The sequence below is a fragment of the Lissotriton helveticus genome, chromosome 7 (assembly GCF_964261635.1).
Source record: "Lissotriton helveticus chromosome 7, aLisHel1.1, whole genome shotgun sequence".
Lineage (NCBI taxonomy): Eukaryota > Metazoa > Chordata > Amphibia > Caudata > Salamandridae > Lissotriton > Lissotriton helveticus.
Genome location: NC_136068.1, coordinates 672,544,714 through 672,571,137, shown reverse-complemented (window position 1 = coordinate 672,571,137; position 26,424 = coordinate 672,544,714). Strand labels below are relative to the sequence as shown.

General features: G+C 42.1%; 1 protein-coding gene across 1 annotated transcript in view; it reads left to right on the top strand.

Moving 5' to 3' along the window:
- SLC26A2 (solute carrier family 26 member 2) overlaps window positions 1–25,989 on the top strand; it is an 89,856-nt gene extending 63,867 nt beyond the window's left edge. Inside the window, exons 2-3 of the mRNA XM_078652968.1 lie at window positions 9,022–9,678; window positions 22,369–25,989. Of these exons, the coding sequence (XP_078509094.1) occupies window positions 9,052–9,678; window positions 22,369–23,892 (2,151 nt within the window). The 5' untranslated portion in view covers window positions 9,022–9,051 and the 3' untranslated portion in view covers window positions 23,893–25,989. The remainder of the gene's footprint in view (window positions 1–9,021; window positions 9,679–22,368) is intronic.
- Window positions 25,990–26,424: the final 435 nt, after the last annotated feature.

The following is a 26,424-nucleotide window of genomic DNA, read 5'->3' as shown; positions in this document are numbered from 1 at the left end:
ATAAGAACTGACGTCAGCACGCGGAGGCAGCGTCTAATTACTCCGACATCGTCATCACGGCGCCGACGACGGACGCGGAGCCGCGGACGACGCCTATCGACGCGCATGGGTACTGCTACGCAAAAAAATTCCGGATCCAGTCTGACGCATGGGGATATTCTAAAGTAAGGAATCTACCACTAACTAATGTCTCTTACAGATATATCGTTACACAAGTAGTAACTTGTGCAACAAAAGCCAAAACCTGAGGCTGAATCCCCTCCTTCCCTCATGAAGTTCGTGGAGGGCCCCCTCTCATAGCCAGACAAACTTTCAGGGCGAAGATAAGAGGTGGCTGAAGGTCTAAGAATAGCTCACAAAAAAGAATGCACCACAAAGGCCCAGGGGCCCGGCCTCCCCTGCACCCAGGAGGCTTTGGGGCACTGTAGAGTCTCGGTGATCTGATGAGCTGTGTTTCTTAACCCTACAAATTCCTCATGGGCTAATAACATAGTTCATCCACCAGGGCCCCACTTAGTCCAAGCACTGTTAACGAAAGTGCTCTGAAAGAGCTGCACTAGTGCAAACACAGGATTTACAAATATTGGAGTAAACTTGATGGAAGTGTCTAGATCAAATCATGCCTTTCGCATCAAGAATATTGTGATCTTCAAACATCCTCTAAGTTTTTACTCGTTTTGATGAGCAGACTGCACTGTATGGAGAAGCTAATATTATGGCTAGATATTCTCAGCTTTATGAGAAATCACAGAACCAGCCAGTTAGCCATGGTCTGGGCTTCTAATCTCTCTCGCCTGTTGTTTTTCTACAAGGAACGAAGAGTTCTTTCACTTTTGGAAAAAGAATTTTGCAAGCACCGCCGGTAATATTACCTGAATCAGAAGTACTTTGGTTGTTCTTTGTTTACACGCCTAGCTGGATAAATGGAGGCTCGGCTGTGGCACGACCACCCCTTGGGTTTTTTCCACAGGTGCACAAAGGCCCATTATGATTAGGCATAAGAGCCGTGTTTCCAGAACTTTCACACGCCGAGCCTGCTAGCGGGTGCCCACCTTCTTCTCGCATTATGCTGTGTGAAGGTTTTTTTGTTCCGCGACGTCACTGAAAAGCGAACGTTGTCGAGTTTTCTCTCATGTTTTGCATTTCGTACAAGCCCAGGCCAACTTGAGCGGTAGCGGTGAGTGAATTTGAGGCACAGTTTGTCAAACGTCATGAAAAAATCATGTTTTTTGGTGGTGTGTAAATGCTTATTATAGTTACTTTATTATGTAGGAAAACGATTGATTGCATTAGACACAGTAGTAATTATGATTATGCTATTCCGGTGTCGGACTGCCTTGTCAGGCCTGAAAGAAGGAACCTTTTTTTGACATGATACTGATTTAAAAAAATAAATATATATTAGTGGTTTATGAAGTGCAAAAAGAACATATGAAGGTGAGAAGCCATTGTACTTGATGGATAACCATATCAAAATTTGTGCGTCTTCCCAGTGAGTCTGTGAAAAAAATGTATTAAAAGCATTCTGCAATTGATGCCTTTGACTGGGAGTACACTCCTCGACGCAGTTCTTTTTTGATTTAAAAGAGTTTTATTGGGGTTTAGAAAGCTGAAGAAAGGGGACAATGTTGTGATAGTATAGCAGCGTACATAGTAAAATGTTACATGCACTGGATTAGGTGATGACCTGTGGACTCATAAAAACGGAAAATAACTCACAAGAATGAAAAAGCAATATCCAGAACACAACATCTAGCACACTCTTAAGGGTAAAGTAAAGAAATTGAAAGAAATTAAAGAGTGGTTCACTAAGGGACCCATTACCGTCCATGAACATGGCGCTATTATCTCAGCCAAGCTGAGAGGTTGTTGTGCCAGGGAGTATAACACACATTACAGATGACACTACAGCATGATGAATCCATAATCAAACAGTTTAGCATACATATTTGGCACGCAGAATTGGAACGCATATTGGGGAGGGGGGGGGGGGGTGGCCTACTGTCCATGTCTGTGTGCAAACTTCAACCCTAGCCAGAGTAAGGGGACAATGTACTACCCATTGGAGGGTTATGGTTTTTTTTGTGGCAAAGTAGCTGTCCAGTGACTCCCAGATATTGTTATTTTGTGTTTTCCAGGGGGAGTTCTGGGGAGTGATATTATCTGTCCCTCTTAGGTAGGTAATCCAGTTGAGTCACGCACGGAAGGAGGTAGTTCGGAGCTAAATTTAAAGAGTGTTATGCCTGCCACTATAAGCCTAACAGGCTTTTGTTACTGATGTGAATGTTGGACAAAGTGCAACAGCTGATTTCTCCTCTGGGTTCTCAGTAACCAGATTTTTGGCAAGTGAGCGCAGTTGGCTTCAGCTGGGGACAGTTGCATTCGTTCCTTCCCTGCAACAGAACTCCTTTGCCTGTTATGGAATCTCATGCCAGTCACAGGCCCGCCAAATAATAGAAAAACACGAGACTTGACTGACCCGACAAACAAATGTTTTTTTAAGTGCTTTTAATGAAAATGTAGAAGTGGTGGTGCCTGTTTGTTTCTGAGAAGTGCTGGCACTCTCCTATTAAATGTATTCTAGGGATGTATGACATTACAACGCATGCTTTTACATCGCATGCTTTTACAACGCGAGTTTTACAACGCATACCATTTTAACACATAGTGCTTTGGGGCGCTGGATAGTGAATAGTTTAATTTACTATTCCAACTCCAGTCCCCGTGGATAGTAGGGAAGGTGTTGGACAGTAAATTAAACCTATTCCCTATCCTAGAGTGCCCCCCAGCGCAATGCGTTGTAATGGTTTGCGTTGTAAAAGTTGCGTCGTAAAGGCACTGCATGGTAAAAGTTGCGTTGTAAAGGTTGTTTCCCGTATTCTAGCAGTGCTGAGAAGTGCAGGTACTCTCCCTTTCAGATTACAGAAGTTCAGATACTCAGTACCAGACTGTACCTGCCCATTTTAAATCACTGGTGGGAAGGGCGTAAAATACACTGGCTTTACCCCAGGATCACGTGTGCATAGGAATCACTAATGAGAACAGGGTTTATTATAACAGTAACCCATTCTCACCATAAATCCGAAAAACATCTTTGAGAGGGTTTGCAGGCTGTTGGTAACATGCCTTCAATTGTGCTGTTCTTTCAGCTGCGGCCTGTGCAGGTACAAACGGTAGGGCCGGTTTTGGGGCGGGCAGCCGGGGGAGGGGGGGGGGGGGATTCGACAGCCGATGTGAAGAAATTAATTATTTCTTTAACGCCTTAATCGCAGCGGTTTTTCTGCCGCATGCTGGTGTTCTATTGAGTGGGCGGGGCTTTGTCAGCTGACGGCAGCACCCGCGAGGTTGGCCAACGGGAGCATGGAACAGGTTAATTTTCCCTCGTGGTCGTCTGTCGAATCCCCCCCCCCTCCCCCCTCATGGGCCGCAGCTGTGTTCTTTTTTGGGATATGTGCATCTTTCATAACATTATGAATGACACCTGTTTGGAGGATTAATGTCTCTCAAGTGTTTGTGGTCATCAATATAAACTGAGAGGACATTTTCGACTGACATTAGATAGCAGTATATCCAAAAGAAGTGAGGCTATGACTATTGAAGCTGTGACCTGGACTGTTGTTAGCTGACCAATAAGAATACAGGATGTGTCTCAGGAGCTTATTCCTGTGACATGAATGTGTGGTGTACGAGTATTGAGTCGAATACCTAAATGATAGTGTTTAAATCCATCCACATCCTTGAAAGCGCCTTCTGCCCTCAGATCACAGATTTAAGTACACGCAGTAAGCATGCTTATAAGTTTCCTGTTTGTAGCATGCGATGGATCATACTGACTTTTGCATAAGATGTTGATGACTGATCTTGGCTTTGTTTCAGGTATTTTATCAGCTCCTTACCCACCTTTTATGCTTTGTTGACTAAAAAAGCAACTGTTTGCTTAGTGTTCGGCCTGCGCCACCAGATAAGCATTGCAAAGGTGATCAATACAGCGGCATGTTCTTATCAGGTGTTGACCCACACCGTTGGATGATGGGGCTTGAAATCAGATAACCGATAACTTGGCCTACATTTAGCAGCTTCAAAAGCACTTTCCTCTCAGCGCTTCTGTACTGCAGCTAGTGGTGTTCTGTGTTTGGGAGTGTGGTAATTTTCCTTAGCAGCAAGGGGGAAGAGGGTCTTCTCTCAGCTTACTGCTCCAATAGTTTGCCCTCGCCCTCCTTCTCTTTTACTTTCACTTCTTGTTTTGGGCTAGCGGGGAGGAGTTTTTTCCCTATTTACTATTTTAAGTCACACCCTGTGTTGCTTCACTGCTGGTTGATACAGTAAATTGTATGCACTCTGCGTTGCTGTTCTTGCAGTACACGTGTAGACTCACAACCAAAGGATCACTTTAACAAAAATCTGCTTCTAGGAACCCACCAGTCAGGCTAAAGCTACAATTCTCAAAATCAAGTGGATAAATGTCTCCTCATTTGTTGAGCCCTTCTTCAGCATTTAATAGAATTGACGATGTCACTCTCGTCAACATTCTTAAAGAACGTATAGGCATTGATGGCACTGATTTTGTTTGAATCCTATCCTTCAAATCGATTCCAGCAGAATAGGTAACTAATTCCAAACATACCCTAGCAACATTTGGAGTTCATCAAGGCTCTGTCCCACCCCCATCCTTTTTGATCTGTGTAGAGCTGCTCGGGTCTTCCCACACAAATATGATGCCTCCTTACGTAAATATGCCAGTCACCTCAAAATACATATGCACTTATAACATCCCATGCCCCCCAAGACAAATGAGTGGTCTCTGATATCCAGAGTTGGATGAATAATACAAATCTTAAACTCAAAGGCCAAACAAACGTGTTCTTTCCCTCCACCCAAAACTAACAATGAACTACTTAAACAGACTGGCATAAGAACCTAAAAGACAAATGCATCAACACCAAAACAATGAGCATGGCAAATTTCCTAGGTGTCTTACCAGTCTGCCAGCTCAACGTTGGCTCATGCATCAAGACAACTGTAAAAAGTGCAAACCACCAACAAAGACCTTTGAGAAAGGTCAGAGAATTTCTTTCAAAGTTAGATCTCAAAATCCTGCTACAACCCCAGGACATCTCCAGAACTGAATTTAACAACTAACTGCTAACCTGTCTACCCAAATCGTGACTTGCACACCTGAAGGCGTACTGCACTCTGCTGCCTGACTCCTTGCTGGCCGGAGAAAATTCCACCATATCACTCCTATTCTCTCTTCACTAGATTGTCTACCTCAGGAGGCTTCAAGCACTTACAAAACTACTTCCATTCCATTGCAAGGTCATTCACTTGAACTCAGTTCATAACTAGCCTCACCACTTTTTTGGCAGGTGGATCTAAATATTTAAGAGGAAAGGCATATCTCCGGCTCAGTCTACCCCAATCCGGAAACCCTCCACACTGAAACATGCCTTCTCAGGGAAAGTGCCTAAAATCCAGAACTCTCTTTCCGCCACCCTAAGGGTAGATCAATGGTTGGCTCAATTTAAAATGGTCTAATCAACTCCTGGTACACTCTGGAAGTTTTCCTGACACCCAACTTGTTTAAACTCCTCCCATGCGAGGCTCGGAAATGAACTCTATTTCTAAACAAAGTAATCCTGCAATCAATTCTTCATATCCCCAACCCATGTTACCGCTCCCAATTAATGGCCTTTATTGCACATCTAATTTTACATTGTTTGCATGTGGTTTTCTTCCTCTGTGATCCAATATGTGGGCTTTTCTCACATGCTTTTACTGCATAGTGTATCGGGTATATATTGTATGCGCTCTGACATCCTCCATTGGCTTGTGAAGCACCATACAAGAAACCACAAATAAATAATAATTAACATTAGTGTAGCATGTGTGTACCCATAAAATATTCCCTATGCACTAAAACACAAACTTGCGCAAATGTGCACAATCTAGCCCAACCTGTCTACCTTGTAAAGATCACGTGGAGCTGAAAGCGGTACATGGCTTGAAAGCTGTGCGAATTAACCAGATGCGGAGAGTCTGGGGTCAGCTAAAACTTAAATCCCAGGAGTACCCGTTTCATGGCACATTTCTTTTTTTCTGCCCTTTCTCTGCATCTCACCAATCCACTCTCTATGCCAGTTGTACACCTTGTCTCCAGTTCCCTTTACATACTCTGTCTCTTTACCCCTGATTCTGGTCACCAGTTACCCTTATTTTGCCCCCATTCTGTTGTATCTTTTCTCTGTACTCCAGCTCATCTGCGCCAAATCCCTGACCCTTTCACTGTGCCGCTCACTGTCTCTAAACTCCGATATCGCCTCTCCTAACCCACTGTCTCGGATCCTTACTGCCTCTGTCTTTGAGCTACAAGGTGTTCTTTCCCTACCTGATATGTCTTTATTGTAGTCTCTAAGTAAATTTTCGCATAGCAATCCTACTCTTTTATGCCCTGTTCCCTTTCTTTAGGGGTTCAGTGTCACCTCGCTTTGTCGACCCTGCAGATCCTTCCAACTCCCTTCTGAGATTACAAAATGTGTCCCCCTCTCTCTTCATATAACTTATTACCACCACCCCCCTCCACCCTCTATCTTAATGCCAATATCCTAATTGAGGCCACACTGGCATGCCCCTGAGTCTAGCATTGCTGTACATGCAGCTATAGCCATGTGTCCTCTATGTTAGTTTGCTTCCCTTAAAAGTACTTTTATATAGGCTCCTTTTGTCCTGCCTCCTAGTTCTACACACATAAATGCAAATATCCACGGTGGTTGCAGTGGGTAGAGGCCACGCTCTCGCTTGAGTAAATTGTGGTAAAAAAAGCAAGAATTGTACAATATTCAGTAATTTGCGAAATTCTAAAGCGATGGTGTTTCTTAAGCCTGCTTCTTACACACCACGGGCCACACATGTCATGTGAGGCTTCAGCTTCTCTTCACAACTTTTTATTTGGAACTCATCTCCACGCAGTACGTCACTAAGTATTGGTTCCCCCCCTTTGAAACCTTCCAGATTCCAGGCTAGATCTAGAAACTAATACAAAAGCTTGCATACACTGACAGGTGGCACCACCATCCTCCTTGTCAACTCTACACTGCTTCCGGACGTGACGACGTTTGAGGCTCATATATGCACAACTACTTCCTACTGATATCAGTACTACTTTTACTGCACCTTGTGATGCAGGTCTGCAGCTCTGTACTCCATTTCTATTTTTGGTGGTTTTCTAAAAAAAAACTTTCAGTGTGCTAGGGATGTAGAGGTTTAAAACAAGACACCGACTGCCGGAAGTAGATGTTGGCTACAGATCCACACAATATTTGCCTTTGAATCCTAGGCATCAAGCATGACTCAAAGTTCCAACGGCCACCAGAGAGCACAAAGCCAAGCTGACCATCGCTGAGCACAAGACGAGCCAAGTTGAAATAGGGGGGGGGGGGTTGTAGATTCACCTCTTTGTTCTTGCATTTGGAAGGTGCTGCTCATATGTCCCATGTAGAAGTCTAGGCAGGATGAAACAAATACACCACTACAGCAATTGGAAGGACAGGCACAGTTCTACAAAATGAGGCCCAGGGATCCTTAAGTTTCCCTGTAAATTGAACTCAACGGTGTACCCCTGCGATCAGAGGGCACTGAAGAACTTTATCCAAATTATTTTGTGAAGATAAGCACCAAGAAGTACCAAAGTGCTAGAAGCCCAAATGCAATCGGCAGTCTCCCCGAAGATGAATCGGATTGCCAGCATAAATGCTGCATCTCTGAAGAGTCTGGCACCATGAAGTGTGTAATCACTGCTACGGCTAAGTTTTTGCATCTAGTTTGTTTGGGAAGTGGGGTTTGTGATTTTCTCAAGGAAGAACCCCAGCAGCAAGATCCACTGAGACACAAGCACTGTGACTTCACTGCCTCCCCTTCCATGATTCACTGCGCCAGCACCACAGAAACCACTCTGCTCACCATTCAACTAGGTTGTGGTGAAGACGCTGGCCTCTTTGCTCTGTGGGCTGTGTGGTGCACACTAGTGGGAGAGGCAATGCCCTGATTGTCAATAAGAAACGCAGGCCCTGCCTATCTCTGGATGATCAAAAGGACAAAATGGTGCTGTGCCAGCGAGGAGAACACCTTGGGACAAAGCCCTTAGATACACTGCGAGGTTAATCGCCGGTAGTGACCCCACTAGCACAGTCGTCCCAGCCTTCGCAGTATTCCTACAGTTCTTTTTTCCTAACAGATGTAATATTTTATTCAAGTAACTTAATTTGGCAATAAGAAGGTTTGGAACACTCAGAATGCCTTGTTTGATGCTGGTAAAAATGTTATATAGAGTAGAGGTGGAGAACTATATATTGATGTAAAACATCCTTAATAATGCATCTGTTTAAAAGTAGGTTTAAAGGAGTTATTTGTTTAACCATTATAAACTCCCAATATTGTTTGTAACTTCATTAAGCGAAGTTTTAACACAGTTCCTACACATTTGCCGGAATTACTGATCCTCTAAAGTGTAAATTAGTTGTTACCATGTCACCTTTTACCAGTTAATACCAGGTCTTCACTACATTGTATTAAAGGTAAGACGGTGTATATCTGCCAAACTGTAGACCTTTGAATCCTTCACATCTTTGGGGGCAGCCCTGTGCCCATTGTTTTCAAAGGAAGAAATTCGGCAGAGTTTGGAGGAATTCGAAAAGTAGCCTATTCTCTACATCCGGCATGAAGTAGGGAGACTATTAGTGGATAACGGATCCTTTTACTCAATGTATAATTTGTGTAAGTAGACAGCAAGCTTCTCTAGTCAAAGTGTTATTTTAAATTGTGTGTGCTCCATGGAAAAAATAACGATTTCACCTCTATATCAGAGTGAGATTGCCCAGCATTACACTTTAACTTTTGCATATGCACTGGCTAACAGTAATTTGTTCTGCATGTGTATTGGCCTTGTCAATTAGAGTAATGGTGCAAGTCTGTGACAAGGGGTGTTGTGCTGAAAGTGTCTGATTTGCTGTGTTTGTGTTTTACCAGTGACTACCAGGGCCTCACTTCACCACCAGGATGACCACGGAACCCTATGAAGGGACCAATATTCTGCCCAATGGGCGATGCCCTTATCACACAGACAAGTTCCTTCTGGAGGAACGAGAGAAGACAGGCTTCAACTTTAAGACATATCTCACACGGAAGCTGAAGAAAAACTGTGCCTGCTCATCTGCCAAAGCCAAGGACCTGGTGTTTGGTCTTTTCCCTGTGCTGGAATGGCTGCCAAAGTACAAGCTGAAGGACTACATTTTGGGGGATGCCATGTCGGGACTAATTGTGGGCATTCTTTTGGTGCCTCAGTCCATTGCCTACTCTCTCCTGGCTGGTCAAGAACCCATCTTTGGCCTCTACACCTCCTTCTTTGCCTGCCTCATTTACTTCTTAATGGGAACATCCAGGCACATCTCTGTAGGGATTTTTGGGGTGCTGTGCCTGATGGTGGGTGAGGTGGTGGAGCGAGAGTTGCAGGCGGCTGGTTACGACCTGCAGGACACGGTACATGTTGTACTGCACCAGGCAGGAGATCTGAACAGCACATATAGCCCACTGATGCAGAATGAGACTGTGGGACCGGTGTGTGACAGAAGCTGCTATGCTATCACTGTTGGTGCCACTGTCACCTTCATGGCTGGGGTTTATCAGGTACGTGAAAGATGTTATGTGAAAGAGGAGTTCTCGTCAATAAAGCATTGATACCAGGTTTAGGTCAAGCTTATCCGGTGGCTCCAGATCAAAAGAATCCCATTTGTAGTAACAAACTTCCATTTAATAATCTAGTCCCTTCTAGGAGTTGTAATTTTGCATACTTCAACATAAGCATTTTGACAAAAGTTCCTGATTACGGCAGGGTGTCAAAAGACAGCTGGACACACTGCAATCTGATGGTAAGGTCAAGCCGTATAATCCATTATTGAATGCCCTTCTGGTATGTTCAGGGTGAGCTAGATGGTCTTTTGACACTTTTCATCAAATTAAGGTGCACTGTTTTTGTGAGAACTGACCATCATTTGATCCCTGAGATTTTAAGTATGCTTCCTCCATATTAGGTATTGCACTCACAAACGCCATCCTATGTGGCATCACAATTATTTTGTATCCAGTACCTCTCAGTTCGAAGAAATATTTCTAGAACTGTCCAGCACTTTTTCACCTGACAACTAGAATCATTTTGTTGTAAGGAAACTCCAATGCCCAGTAGTGTAGGTTATAAGAAGTTTTATTAAGACTTAGCTACAGTTCATTAAAATGGTACATTTCAGGTAAGTAGCTAGTAAGTATATAGCACATAGCCGCACCAGGAGTGGCATCATTGCTGCTCAGCCCATATCTTCAACTGAAATTCAATCCAACCCAAACACCCTCAACGTTCTACATGACCTCATGGCTGAGCAGAAGGGACTTGGAACGCTGGGAAGGATGCATTAGGTTACAACACCTTTCCAGTTAGCATAGGTTACTGTGGCTTCTCAGTAGCTACTGTTCACTTAAAGATAATAGTTAATATTTGTTTAGTGTGTCTCGTAAACTAAATTACCCGAAGACAGTGATAACCATTATCAGAAGAGCTTCGCTGTCTAGGCTCGGCCAGTTGTGCAAGTAAGTTTGGGAACAGGTTTTGGTATAATTTAAAGATTCCCTTTTGATATTTTTCAGCTGATTTCTCCTGTTACCATTTTTACCTGAAAATCTTGACTGCTAGGGTCAAATGTGTCCCCTGCACTTAAAACAGAGATTAACATTTGCATATTCTCTAAAGCCGAGTTCTTCAAACTGGGGGACACGACCCAGTGGGGGTGTCTTTATTTGATCCCAGGGGGTGCTCCAGCCTGTGGCCACGAGAAGCATTATGCTGATAACAGTGCTTTAACCAGAATATTTTGTTAGGCAATCATGTATTTGATAGTATTTTTAAAAGGGGAAACTGAACTTAACTGCAGTGTTGAAATATGTGTTGATATATTTAAAGAGTGCCAGTTTAATAGCATTAAAAAGTTTGAAGACCACTGCTCTAAAGCGACCTCACATTAAGTGATCTGGTGCCACTGAATGAGCCGCAGATGGGGGATAAAATAAGAAGAAAGCCACTAGTGAAATAATGGATTAAAAGTGGGATACCATTCAAATAGATTCTCATATTGCTGAGCACCCCAAAAACACCCCATTTCCAATCTCAATCATGTAGGTACATTAGGTAGCATATTTCCCCAGAGAAGGTGTGCATATTTTTATTTCAGTATTATGAATGATATACTATATTTGAGTCCTGCAATCAGCTGGTGCTAACTTGAGCACAGGCATTCTCTTCATAGGGTGAAAGAAAGAAAGATGTAGGCCAGGGGTTTCCAAACCCTTTAGAAGCCAACCAGCGTTTTAGAAAAACAAACTTTCACAACCCACCCACCTTTAATGGACATGAGGCGGGGTGATTTTTAAATATGACTAAAGCATTGTGTGCTTGCGCAGCATCATTTACAAACAGCACATTTTCCATCGAAATGGCTGCTAAATTATGCACAAACATACAGTTTTACTGATAAAACTATGTAGAAGACAAATGATAGTGTGTGCAAATCAGGTTTATGTGAATATTTATCATTTGTGCTTCATGAAGTAAGTGCATTGATTTGTTTTGATCCTATTAAAATCTCTGTTTCCAGCACACTTCGGACATACAAAAAAGTGCTTAACTTTTTTGTATTTACATTTTTTTGTGTATTGCTACACTGTCACATAATTCACTTTGAAAACTCCTCACATTGTGCAGTAAGAGAAAGAAAAATAAACACCAATCCCTATGTCAAAAGACTAAACCATCCTGAAAATTGATCTGTCTTTGAATCACCAGGCAAATGTGATAAGTTAAGCAGAAGTTAAAGGCATCTTTATTTATTGCACTGACTTTCACAACCAACCGAAAACCTGCTGAACCCACAGTTTGGGAAACACTGAAAACAGACCCAGGATGCCGATTCCAAAAGGTGGAGTCACAAAGTACTACGCTGAAGAATGACACTGTGTGTTTTGTAGTGCTTTATTCAATTTGTGGAATTTTACCTTCCACAATGAGGAATAATTTAATTTGCGTTGTTACTGTACCCTTATAACATTGGAAATTAGGTTGCTAGGCAACGTGGGAGAGGGACTACAGTCTTGAAATGAGCTGCGATTAACATCATGCAGTGCCCAAAACAATCAAATCCCCTTTTTCTTTCGAACAACACTGTTCCGCATCAGTCACACACACTAAACAATCACTCACGGGCATTCCCTAAGGAGCGCTTCTGAAGGTTTTATAAAAGAAGAAGGTCAGCGATTCCAAGTCCTAGTCTGAGACATTGGAACTTGTACCCCTTGATTGCACGATTGTTGATCATAAGTTCTAGACTTGAACATTACCTATGTGCTGCAGGCTAAATATGTTGAATCTGCAAGCCAAGGGGATCCTGCGGTTTTGGAGTATGGAGCGAGGCATTCACTTTTCAGAGCCATCATCAATCTGGACTTGTAATCGAATAGTATCATCTTAGTCTCTTCTCAAGTTGACTAAAGCAGGCCTTCTAACTGGCAACCTCCAGTAGACAGCCCAACAAGGGATGAGGTTCTCCTCACGTGTACAGGGGAAAGAGACATAGATCTGTCTAACCATAGTAACTGTGCTTCTAACACATGATTTACCAGGCCTTAGACTACACCTATAAATGCCAATTCTGCCTATATGAAGTTGAAAACGATTGTTTTAGTTACAAAACACGCAAGGGGCTATTTACACAGCACACAAAATATTATAGTTTAAAGAGGGGGAAGAAGCATTAGCGAGCTTTGTCGCCTTGTAAGAGCAGTTGCAATTATGTGTACCCCCGTGCTGTAGAATAAAGCAAAGATTAGTAACAGCAAACATAAAATGTGTGAAGGTTGTCCGTGGTGTGAGTTTGTTGCTCACCAGAATTGCTGGTCTTCATGATTAAATTCCCACCCATGACGGTTCTTGTAGCTCACTTGGGTGGGGTAACCTCACTGCTGTATTTGAACTCCCTCAGTGAAGTATTCTTTCATAAGCAGGATAAGTTCCTGCTAGCTGCAGTTTGTCAACCAGAGAGGGTGAAACAACAAGATGGCGCTCCCTTCTGTCTCATTCTTCCCATTGCTAAGGACATCTGTTGGCAGTGTGTAGGTACCAGATGGTTCAACGGAACTCCTTATCCCTGTGGAAGACTCATGGAGATGTTGGGAGTTGTCAGCCTCTGAAGCTTTGCAATGCTCTGTTCTGGAGCCCCGGAACCCAAGATATTCTTGCATCATTCCCCTCCGTTTCAGACCTCCTTTGAACAATTATTTTCACCCCAGTTGTCCATTCCCTCGTCCTTTACCCTTTTCCATCGTCTCCCCCTTGACGATCCTTAAGTGTTTCTTCCTTTTTCTGATTTGCCTTTTCTCCATACCCTTGTATCCCTCCCTTGGTGCTGTGACTGCGTCCTCCCTCCGACCCCACTTGATGGAACTCTGCTCTCCTGGTTTTTTGGGTCTTGACCTGAGAAAATCCACTATTTGTATATATATATATATGTATATAGAGATATCACTAGTATATGCAGTAGACCTTTGTACTCTCTACCATTCGTATGTGACTCTTAAAGTTTATCCATTGGTATCCCTTCCTTGAGTGACTTTACTACTTGACCATTTGCAATTTATTTCTGTTTATATCCCTTCCCTGTGTGACTTTATAACAAGTACATTTGCAATTTTTTCTGCTTGTATCTTTTATGTAACGCATGTAATCCTAAGTCCCTATGTATCGCAACTGGTTCTTATGTAAAGTGCCCTGACACCTTCGGGTAATGTTCGCGCTATATAAAAGCGCATTAAATAAAATAAAATAAATAAAATAAAATAAAATAAAAACTACAGTAGCCAAGGAGAAGGGGGGCAGGACACACACAACCACCTTCCCGCTGCCCACTGGCCACCACCAGTACCAGAGGAAATAGCTTAGAGACATTTACAGTAAGATCATAAACAGTAATGCATACCCTCCAAATGAAAACTCATTTCCTTTCGTAAACTCCCACAAAACGGTACTGATGCATCTCTGTCCTCATCTACGCAGCACCTACCCCTGATTGGTAGGTCGCCTTTAACCCCGTCATGCCTGATCCCTCTCACAGCGCTAGAGACGCACCTTGCACTTGACAGACCAGGTCCTGTAGGCCACTCAACATCTAACTTTGACCATGAGATTGTTTGAAAGCCAAACCGTAGGGCCTTTGCCGGTCACATGTACCGTAATAACAGTTAGAAGCGTGGTTGAATTTTCCTTTGGGGATGGGGCACTGAAATATTTATTATTTAAACATGTCTACCTTTCTTACAATTTAAAAGTAGTATAAAGGGATTTTTGCATCTCTTATTGCAAAAATGTAACACAGAAAATACAAAGAAAAGAAAACAGGCAACTGGATAAATGTACCCACCATATACTTACATCTAAAAAATGTTAGGTTGTTTTACTAGTAATGCTATTTCAGTTGTGTGCAATTCATTATACCATTACTTTTTAGGGCCAGGCCTCCGCCACTGCCGCAGGCAGTGGGAGGAGTCCGATTCCCTCTTGTAAGGGCTCTCAGAAAAGCACTTGTAAAATGCCACACATTCCATTCTTTTGTTGCCACCTGGATGGCAATTGGGCCTCGCATGCCTGTCTTTTTAGAAGACAGCACGCAATAGGCCATTTGATGAAGAGTTGGTTCACTTCCTGCATTTTCTGTGCGTGCACGAGCAGCAGAAGGACATATATCTTCAATTATCTCGTCGTCAAGGCCGAGATAATTGAAAACATATGCCTGCAGTGGCGCGCTGCGCGAGGCCGAGGCTTTTTTTTAATGATGTGCGTTCACAGGCAGCTTCGGGGAGGTGCGATTGAAGTGCTATCCAGAGGCATATTGCTGTGTTTACAGGGCCAGCCTGGTTTTATTTGGTAGGCACAGGGAGATTAAGAGATTTGGCCAGAATCACAGGATGTTGATTCGGCCCGAGGCTTGAACCATAGTTTCCCAGCTCCAAAGTGAGACCACATCCTCTCCAAGCGGGGAATCTGAAAAGCAGCCAGAGATTCTATTTAACAGACAGCTCCCTAAACCTCTTGGTTGAGATGCCCCCAGGTGAGGCGAACTTCGTTAGAATTAAATTCTGTTCGCATAGAATTATCTATCGTTCAGCAATCACGGAAAGCCTCTTTCTTTTCTAGCCTCTCCGCCGGAAACCTATGAAAAACACGCTTTAGAAACAGCCGAGTGCCCCCAGCGCTGACTGGATTTATATACTTCTGTAAACATAACTAGTCCTACATATAAACGCGGCGGAACCATTTTCCTATTATGGTTTGTGAGTCGTGGAAGATTAGGAGTCTCTTTTGACGTGAGGCCCATTAGCAAACCGGAGGCCTCTCACTCATTTCTTAATGAAATACTTTGAATTATATGAATGGGATTTCTGGCTAATGCAATTCACTTATGCCGATTTTCATGAATGGCACTGACGCGAGACATACATGCATGTGTTTTCTAACACCTCCCTTATTTTATCTTTTTGTACAAAGAAGGGGCATATTTACAAGCCATTGCACCACTTTTCCGTAATTTTTAACATGGGAAAAGTGACGCAAGGGGCTTGTTTATGAAGGTGACAAGAAGAAATCCCCATCCAACGAAGACCTCAAATTGCAGACAGCAACAGTGTCACTAAAACACTTCATAACAACTTTAAAAAGAAACAGGAAAACAATCAACACATAACTGGGCACCTGCAATTCACCCAAAATAAATAGCCGTTTTCTGATGCTAGTATACAAGAATAACATTTAAAATGCATGATTTGATAAACATTTTCCCCTAAAAAGAAGGGAACTGCTTTTAAGCAGATACCATCAATGCACACAAGCTTTGTGCAGTCCCTAGATGTTAAGAGAACCAATGGGCATAGTGGTCTTACCCATTGCTCCTGCTCTATGCTGTAGTGGGCAGAAATGTGAATAACAATTCAACAGACCGGCAGAAGAAATCTTCTGACCAAAAGCCCCTCTATGTATGTATATTATGTGTGTTTTTCTCTAAAATACCAAACCTAAATTATATCACTTAATATGTAGGAGCAAGTAACGTCAAGGTGGATATTGATACATTTGGTATCCTTGGAGATGGAATAAAGATGACACTGCTTTGTAGCATGTATCCTATCGAGTCCCATTCTTGTAGTGGCACCTCCACCCCGAGCCAGGCTTCCCCAACGAGTAACGTGTGAGCTTCTGGTAGCTGCTAGTAGCTCTCCAGCTACCCATAAGTAGCTCCCCCGTGTGCATCCCAGTCTAATAAATTATACGCCTTTGCTTACTTGAATTCATATATGTATACAAAATGGAAACTGTATTATAGATGGAAATAAGTGTGTATTTTCAGAACTCAGGAGCTGATGTTTGGGGAGACTAATAATATTATTTACTTGGTGCCAGAGTCATTACAGCTTTGACTGTTATGTATTGCCCATGTGGAGGCATTCCACATTGACAAAGCATTTTTTACATTAATGGGGGGAACCGTGCCTGATGCACTGAGATGATCACTGTTGGTAATCTTGCTTATGGTAGCTTCTAATATAATCTTCTCTGATGTGGTCAGTATTAAAACTCTGAAATAATATACCCAAGCGAAACCGCTTGCCCTCTATGCACTGTTGCAAATCCTGATTGGAGATAGTAAACACAATTCAAGAAACATATCGCATGATCTCATGAAAAAAACATCAACAACTCAAAAATTGTATTCTTTTGGTTCAATGCTTTTTTTACTAGAGTATTTTAGTCCATCAGAACATTATTATAAGTCATAAAATTCCATAAACATAGGTGCTAAAAATGCTTTTCTAGAAATCCATTTTCTTTTTCAAAAAGGAGCCCATGCCCAATGCATTTCGGGCCACACGGCCCTTCATCAGGGGCTGTACCTGCGAAACATAAAAAAATGTGCGTATTCACTACATTGAAAAACCTTCAACGTCATAGGTTTACAGTTTATAACCTTGCTGTCTCATAAGAAACTTAATATCAGTACAAGTGTTTACTTTCAACCTATTCCCGATGTTTTGAACATACAGAAAATGATAAACATGAAAAAAACTGAATGACACGCAAACAGAAACATAACAGTGCATGGTTCAAAATCGCTCTTTGATTATGAGATCTACTCACTTATCAATTTAAAGAAGTAATGATCCCTATGATGAAAAGAATGGATAAAAAATCTTGTTCAGATCCAGAATGATCCCACTATGCCGTAACCGTTATCTGTGAACAAACAAAAGAATGACTGACTATACGTTCCATGAAGATTAACATACTAGGGTGGAACGGAAAACAGACAATACACTGACCTGAGTGAAAGACAGCGTTAATACAACGAGAGATGAGCGAGGTATATTCAGTCACATCTAGAGCCTGGAAAGCATGAAAAAAATGAACCGAGTGATTCTCGTGACTCAAACCCATTGAACTAAAACTTAAGCTAATCAAAGTTTGACCCGAAGTAACCTTCCATAAAGAGATCTGTGGAACAGAATGACAGAGTGCCCTGCTCCAAATAACCTTTCCTCGTACAATAATGCGTCTTTACAATTGGTGCAATTTCTGAAAAAACAACAACATGACAGCGTTTTTAATTTGCGAATAATAATCCGCCCTGTTGAACGATAAATACGTCAACCCTTTCACAAACTGACCTTCCGTGAGGCAATCAGATGAGCAAATTCACTCTATTCCCTATCTCAACTCCTCTGTCCCCATACGACGTTGCGTCTTTGCTGTTTGTAAACGTTCTGCAAAGATAACAACGAAAAAACATATGCATTCGGAACCAATATTCCAACCTGTTTAGCTTTAAATACAACAGCCCGTTTCTCAAAAATCCGCCGTACCTTGGAAAGAAGTTTACCGACAACGCCCGATGGAGTCAAAACGCCGTGGTTCGTGGTCAAAGGGATACGCCCTTTGTGTTCAACAAAACTGAGTGACGCGCATGCGTATATGGAGGCGGGTGTAATGATCAAAATAGGACTCTCACTGCTCGAAGAGCAACCTCAATATCGGGTGCGTGCGTGCCCCATGTTACCGCATGTCAAATAAGAACTAGCGCTCTGATGTAATTGATATCAGAAGAAAACTATAAAAGAGTGATAAATGTAAATAATTCAGATGGATATGCCTATCAGTTTGCCCTGATGAACAACATGCGTGTATGGTCTAAAATCATATATGCGAACACCATAATACAATGTACAGAAAAAACATCAAAAATTGTAAGTAAACAGTAGTTCTGTTCTCATGCATACCAGAATGGTACAGTAATCACAGGTAACATGATAAATCCACTCTGTCATTGATCCCTTTGGGATCTTGTGTGTCTAAACGCTTGATCCAAAATACCTCCCTTTGGAGTAAAGTCTTTGTTAAACACTTTCCGGGTGTGGATGTAAAAACTTCAAGAACCTGAAATTTGACTTGAGCAATTGAATGTCTGTTGACATCCCAATGTACTGCTGCCAAACTGCTATTTGCATTCTTGTTACGGATCGTGCTCTTATGCTCGGAAATGCGAGTCTTGATTTTACGTTCAGTCTTCCCTATGTACAAGAGGCCACAGGGACATTTTATCGCATAAATAACGTTCATGGTGTTACAGCCAGCATTATGTCTAATTGGAATTGTCTTTCCTGTATGTGGATGTGTCACTGTATTAGTCACCATAACATTATTTCACTGAACACAATTTTGACATTTCCTCATTCCCCTGTAAGTTACTTCAATACCTCGTGGTTGGGACTTCAGTAACTCCTTGATGTTCATAGATCTTTTGTAAGCAAAAATCGGTTTAGTAGCAAACAGATCTTTGAAGTCTGTCTCGTTGATCAATAAATCCCAATGTCGATAAATACTTTTCTTGATTTCATTGGAACTCGTGGAATATTTGGAAACAAATACTTGCCGTTTCTCTGTGTCTTTTGTCTTGTTTACCAGCAAAGAGTCTCTGGCTTGATTTAGTACTTTCTCTCTTGTCTTATCCAAGAGTGTTTGAGGATACTTTTTTTGATGCATATTTTGAAACGGCAAGTATTTGTTTCCAAATATTCCACGAGTTCCAATGAAATCAAGAAAAGTATTTATCGACATTGGGATTTATTGATCAACGAGACAGACTTCAAAGATCTGTTTGCTACTAAACCGATTTTTGCTTACAAAAGATCTATGAACATCAAGGAGTTACTGAAGTCTCAACCACGAGGTATTGAAGCAACTTACAGGGGAATGAGGAAATGTCAAAATTGTGTTCAGTGTAATAATGTTATGGTGACTAATACAGTGACACATCCACATACAGGAGAGACAATTCCAATTAGACATAATGCTGACTGTAACACCATGAACGTTATTTATGCGATAAAATGTCCCGGTGGCCTCTTGTACATAGGGAAGACTGAACGTAAAATCAAGACTCGCATTTCCGAGCATAAGAGCACGATCCTTAACAAGAATGCAAATAGCAGTTTGGCAGTACATTGGGATGTCAACAGACATTCAATTGCTCAAGTCAAATTTCAGGTTCTTGAAGTTGTTACATCCACACCCGGAAAGTGTTTAACAAAGACTTTACTCCAAAGGGAGGTATTTTGGATCAAGCGTTTAGACACACAAGATCCCAAAGGGATCAATGACAGAGTGGATTTATCATGTTACCTGTGATTACTGTACCATTCTGGTATGCATGAGAACAGAACTACTGTTTACTTACAATTTTTGATGTTTTTTCTGTACATTGTATTATGGTGTTCGCATATATGATTTTAGACCATACACGCATGTTGTTCATCAGGGCAAACTGATAGGCATATCCATCTGAATTATTTACATTTATCACGCTTTTATAGTTTTCTTCTGATATCAATTACATCAGAGCGCTAGTTCTTATTTGACATGCGGTAACATGGCACACGCACGCACCCGATATTGAGGTTGCTCTTCGAGCAGTGAGAGTCCTATTTTGATCGTTACACCCGCCTCCATATACGCATGCGCGTCACTCAGTTTTGTTGAACACAAAGGGCGTAACCCTTTGACCACGAACCACGGCGTTTTGACTCCATCGGGCATTGTCGGTAAACTTCTTTCTAAGGTACGGCAGATTTTTGAGAAACGGGCTGTTGTATTTAAAGCTAAACAGGATGGAATATTGGTTCCGAATTTATATGTTTTTTCGTTGTTATCTTTGCAGAACGTTTACAAACAGCAAAGACGCAACGTCGTATGGGGACAGAGGAGTTGAGATAGGGAATAGAGTGAATTTGCTCATCTGATTGCCTCACGGAAGGTCAGTTTGTGAAAGGGTTGACGTATTTATCGTTCAACAGGGCGGATTATTATTCGCAAATTAAAAACGCTGTCATGTTGTTGTTTTTTCAGAAATTGCACCAATTGTAAAGACGCATTATTGTACGAGGAAAGGTGATTTGGAGCAGGGCACTCTGTCATTCTGTTCCACAGATCTCTTTACGGAAGGTTAGTTTGGGTCAAACTTTGATTAGCTTAAGTTTTAGTTCAATGGGTCTGAGTCTCGAGAATCACTCGGTTCATTTTTTTCATGCTTTCCAGGCTCTAGATGTGACTGAATATACCTGGCTCATCTCTCGTTGTATTAACGCTGTCTTTCACTCAGGTCAGTGTATTGACTGTTTTCCGTTCCACCCTAGTATGTTAATCTTCATGGAACAGTATAGTCAGTCATTCTTTTGTTTGTTCACAGATAACGGTTACGCCATAGTGGGATCATTCTGGATCTGAACAAGATTTTTTATCCATTCTTTTTATCATAGGGATCATTACTTCTTTAAATTGATAAGTGAGTAGATCTCATAATCAAAGAGCGATTTTGAACCATGCACTGTTATGTTTCTGTTTGCGTGTCATTCAGTTTTTTTCATGATTATCATTTTCTGTATGTTTAAAACATCGGGAATAAGTTGAAAGTAAACACTTGTACTGATATTAAGTTTCTTATGAGACAGCAAGGTTATAAACTGTAAACCTATGACGTTGAAGGTTTTTCAATGTAGTGAATACGCACATTTTCTTATGTTTTGCAGGTACAGCCCCTGATGAAGGGCCGTGTCGCCCGAAATGCATTGGGCATGGGCTCCTTTTTGAAAAAGAAAATGGATTTCTAGAAAAGCATTTTTAGCAACTATGTTTATGGAATGTTATGACTTATAATAATGTTCTGATGGACTAAAATACTCTAGTAAAAAAAGCATTGAACCAAAAGAATACAATTTTTGAGTTGTTGATGTTTTTTTCACGAGATCATGCGATATGTTTCTTGAATTGTGTTTACTATCTCCAATCATGATTTGCAACAGTGCATAGAGGGCAAGCGGTTTCGCTTGGGTATATTATTTCATGTTGACAGGCGCAGTTTGGGCATTGCGCTAACCTCTGAGGCACGCATTGAAAATCAGATAAATTTGAAAAAAATAGGTGTGCCTCCTACTAACAATTTCAGTATTAAAACTCTAACATTAGTAGCTCGGAATAATTGTCTTTCAAGATAACACCAGTGTTTTGCTCCTGATAGCTATGTGCTGATAGGGATAGCTTTGTGCTGCTCTTTGTCACAGTAATGCTTTTGAAGTTATTGAGCCACTGTCCATGTTTTACTGCTGCTCTCAATCGCTTTGTGCTTCTTTTCGTCTGCTTTTTGCTCATTTCTATTGCTTTGTGCTTCTCTTCATTGCTAAAGGCTAGTCATTATGCTGGTTTTTGATAACTGTTTTGCTGCTAATTAAGCACGTTTTGCTCTTTATAGCTGTGTGCTGATTGTACAACCTTAGTGCTGACTCTCGATTCCTTTGTTATGTCCCCTGACACATTTATGTTCTTCATGTAGCTTTGTGTTGCATACGTAAGCCTTTATGCATGCTTCTCAGTTTTGGTGGAGGTTTTAGTGCAGGCTTTTCTCACTCTGTATGAGCTCTTAATTCCTTTATGTTGCTCTTGATGCTTTTGTGTCTTTGACAGCTTTTAGTGGCTCTTGATCTTTCTGTCCAGGCCTAGGATAGCTTTGTGTTAAATTGTAGTATTTTCCGCTTGCTTCATACTTTTGTGCAAGCAATTTTTGTCCTGACTAATGTTATTTTGCTGTTGGCTCTTGATCGATGTAGGGTTGCTTTTCTGCTCATACATTTGAAGATGAATATGCACTGACCACTTTGTTTTGTTTCCCTGTGAAATTCTTGCAGGTTATTATGGGTCTACTCCAGGTGGGCTTCATCTCCGTGTACCTCTCTGATTCATTGCTGAGTGGATTTGCCACGGGGGCCTCCTTCACCATCCTTACTTCTCAAGTAAAGTACCTCCTGGGCATCAGCATCCCACGCAGCAATGGGGCTGGTGCTCTAATCTTTACCTGGGTGTCTATATTCCAGCGGATTCACCTGACCAACATTTGTGACCTTGTCACAAGCATCCTGTGCCTTCTTGTCTTGGTCCCAACCAAAGAGCTCAATGAGTACTACAAAAATAAACTCAAAGCACCTATTCCCATCGAGCTGTTCGTGGTGGCTGTGGCTACCTTGGTCTCTCACTTTGGCCACCTTCATGAGAAATTTGGCTCTAGTGTGGCTGGGAACATCCCAACAGGGTTTCTGATGCCTCAGGCTCCAGACTGGAGTTTGATTCCCAATGTGGCCATGGGTGCCTTCTCCATTGCACTAATTGGTTTTGCTATCACTGTCTCCCTTTCAGAGATGTTTGCTAAGAAGCATGGCTATGAGGTACGTGCCAACCAGGAAATGTACGCCATTGGCTTCTGCAACATCATCCCATCCTTCTTCCATTGCTTCACTACCAGTGCTGCTCTAGCCAAAACCCTTGTCAAGGAATCCACTGGCTGCAAAACACAGGTGTCAGCTATCGTAACAGCGCTGGTGCTCCTCCTGGTCCTGCTTGTCATTGCTCCTCTCTTCTATTCCCTACAGAAGTGCGTCTTGGGAGTCATCACCATTGTCAACCTGCGGGGGGCCCTCAGGAAGTTCCTGGATCTGCCCAAGATGTGGAGGCTAAGCAGAGTGGACACAGCAATATGGCTGGTCACCATGGGTGCATCTGCATTGGTCAGCACTGAAATGGGGCTTCTTATAGGGGTCTGCTTTTCGATGCTGTGCGTCATCTTGCGCTCCCAGTTGCCCACATCCTCGCTGCTCGGCCGGGTGGAGCAGTCTGAGATCTTTGAGTCTCTCTCAGTGTACAGGAACTTGAATGTCATACCTGGGGTACATGTGTTCCGTTTTGAAGCCCCCATCTACTATGTAAACAAGCAAGCCTTTAAATCAACCCTCTACAAATTGACCAGAGTCAACCCAGTTTTGGTGAAGGCTGCTGAAAAGAAGGCTGAAAAACAACGGCAGAAGCGTGAGAAGGTTGAAGGCTCTGCCCACTTTAACGGCAAGCAAGCCGAGGTGTCCCTGCAGCTGGTCAAGGAACCCCTGTCCTTCCACACGCTAGTCATTGACTGCAGCGCTGTTCAGTTTATAGACACTGGGGGCATCAACACGATGAAGGAAGTGTTCAAGGACTACAAGGAGATTGGCATCCGGGTGCTTCTAGCTCAGTGCAATGCTTCCGTCTTGGAGTCACTACGCCATGGAGATTACTTCAGCAAAGGGGAGGACAATCGGTCCTTCCACAGTTTAAGGCAGGCAGTGAGTTTTGCCCTTGAGGAGCATCAAAAGAGTGATTACCACATTTACCAAGAAGAATGCTAGCTCTGTCCACCAGTGGCAGGTCTGAAATACACCGGCTGCCAATTAATACCAAACTCAGATTTGGTATTTCCAGAAACACAGATGGTCGGTTATTGCAATTCATGTGTTTGTCATACGAAGAAAAGTGTATACAAATATTTAGAGGGTATTAATGTTTTGTGTACTTTCTAGCACTTATTTGTATTATATATGTACAGTTTGACTCCCCCTGCTGGCCAGGGGGGATGATGAATTCCGTTTTCGGCCACTTCCCGGCCCTTTACAAGTTTCCTTTTCTACTTAACTTACTAATTTGTCTCCATTGCTTTTTTAGGGCTGTGCTTAATGCCCACAAGAGGAGCATATTTTTGTAAAAACCCTGATTTTTTGTCCATGCGTAATCTCTGTTTTGTATGCTTTTCACAGATTTTTCTTTCTTGGGAGATTAGGTTTGATCTGAATATATCCTGCTTTCATTGTTCCTGCATCGTTTACCCCGTGACTGTAGAAACTTCATTGACATAGCACTAGGGCTGGTATTTTAAGAGCAATTAATATGTACCGAGAATAGCAGACACACGTACAACTGCTGACGCGTAATGGGCCAGATGTATGACCATTCCATTTTGCAAGCTGCAAATTAGGACATTTCGTGACTCACAATTTGTGACTCACAAAATGGAATGTACAGCAGTGTCTCTGACACGGTTTGTAATTCCTACGGGGGGCGCAAATGACCTACCGTATCAATATTCAAGAGGCAGGTCGCAATTTGCGACCCATTGGGAATGGCCAGCATTTGCAAGGATGGTGGCCTGCTCGGGTCAGCAGACCACCATGTGTATGACTGATTTTTTAAAAAAGCAAGTAAAAAAAAAAATGGAGCCCATTTTCCTTAAAGGAAAATGGGCTGCATTTAAAAAGAAAAATTAAATGTTTCTGTTTCAATTTTTAAGAGTAGGCTCTTAAAAAATATTTTCGCATCCATTCTCAAAGGGGAAGGGGTCCTGTTTGCGAGTGGCTTACCATTTACTTGAAGTAGGTGGTAAACTGCGAACGTTTTGCGTCTGCAAATGCGGTGGTAAAACAATGGTACCATCCAGTCTGATTCGCTATTAGGAAGGGACACCCTTGGCACGCCCTTCCTAATAGCGACCTGCAAACACTATTTTGCGAGCCACGGACTTGCAAAATAGTGTTTGTAAGTACTACCGCCCTTTTTTGCGGCAGTTTTACCGTTTGCAACTGCAAACAAGCATTGAAAATGCAATAGGTCTCGCCTTTTATTAAGTTAAAGCCATTTGCTTTGCTATACAGTACCATTAGCAAAGCAAATGGCTTTAACTTAATCAGAGGCGCGACCTATTTCATTTTCAATGCTTGTTTTTTTTAGGAAGCACAGTGACAGCAGGGGGCAAAAGAGTTATATAGTATGGTGACAACAGGAAAACCTCAATAATTAGGCTAACTCTTTGTTTCTATGTGAAGTTGAACAGAAAAGGAGGTTGTGAAAGGGCAGAACTCAGCAGTAAATAAAACCTAGATGAAACAGCAATGAAAGAAGGGAGTGCATTACCAAGTAGCAGTTATTGCTGCCTAATTTGTGCCTGTGTTTGCAAGTGTGGACACAGGCAACCGCTGTTAGAGATCAGAATTTATATTTCAACATTACACTTTGACTCACAGCTAGCGAGAGAAAGGGAAAGAAAGAGAAAAGTAACGACTGAGAGAAAGATTAGAAAGCAGAAATAAAAACGAAGCTGTAAGAGTGGAATACAGACAGGAAGCGTAGGCAGTGTGAGAAAGTCTCTTTCTCAGAACGAGGCATGAGCGGAAAGCAAGACCAGACAACCTTGGTGTTTAAAATCCCAGTATTCGGCGGCGTCAGCTGTGGGCTTCCAAGAATAACTTTCGCCTGTTACAATTATTAATTGTTTTTAATTTTATTTTATTTACAAATTGATCCTTGTGAGTAACATTATTGCAGATCTATGTACTAAAAAAGAGTTCACACTGACACTTATCAGAGCACTAGGAGGCACAGGCACCGATAAATGTACGGAAATAGCATCATTGGACCCGCACGTACAGCCACAGGCATCATTTAAAAAAAAAAAAGAATCATCTTATTGCTGTAATGAAACACACATTTGACAATAGGTCTGGGAACGGCAGGTGACAGCACAGGACAGAGACAAGGAAGGTTTAATCTGTTGGGATTTATCACCAATAGACCAAGCATTAGGCCCATTTCAAGATGCCGTTTAAAACTTAGTGAGTAAAATTGTTCCAGGAAGAAATGCTGCAGTGTAAAGGTGCACGTTTTGTTTACGACACAAAGAGTACAGGTGTTTGATGGAGCTGGTGGGGGCAGCGGTTCCTGGATTAGCAGCTATGTGTGAATTTGAGGGCTTGGTCTGTGTTGTAAATAGATTAAGTAGGCAGCAGGACACGTGTTCAAGTTATTAAGATAGATTTATTAAGTAGTACAGCAGAGCAGTAAACCTCACAGCTGACCAGACCATCAACTGCCAAGGCTGGAACCCTCACATA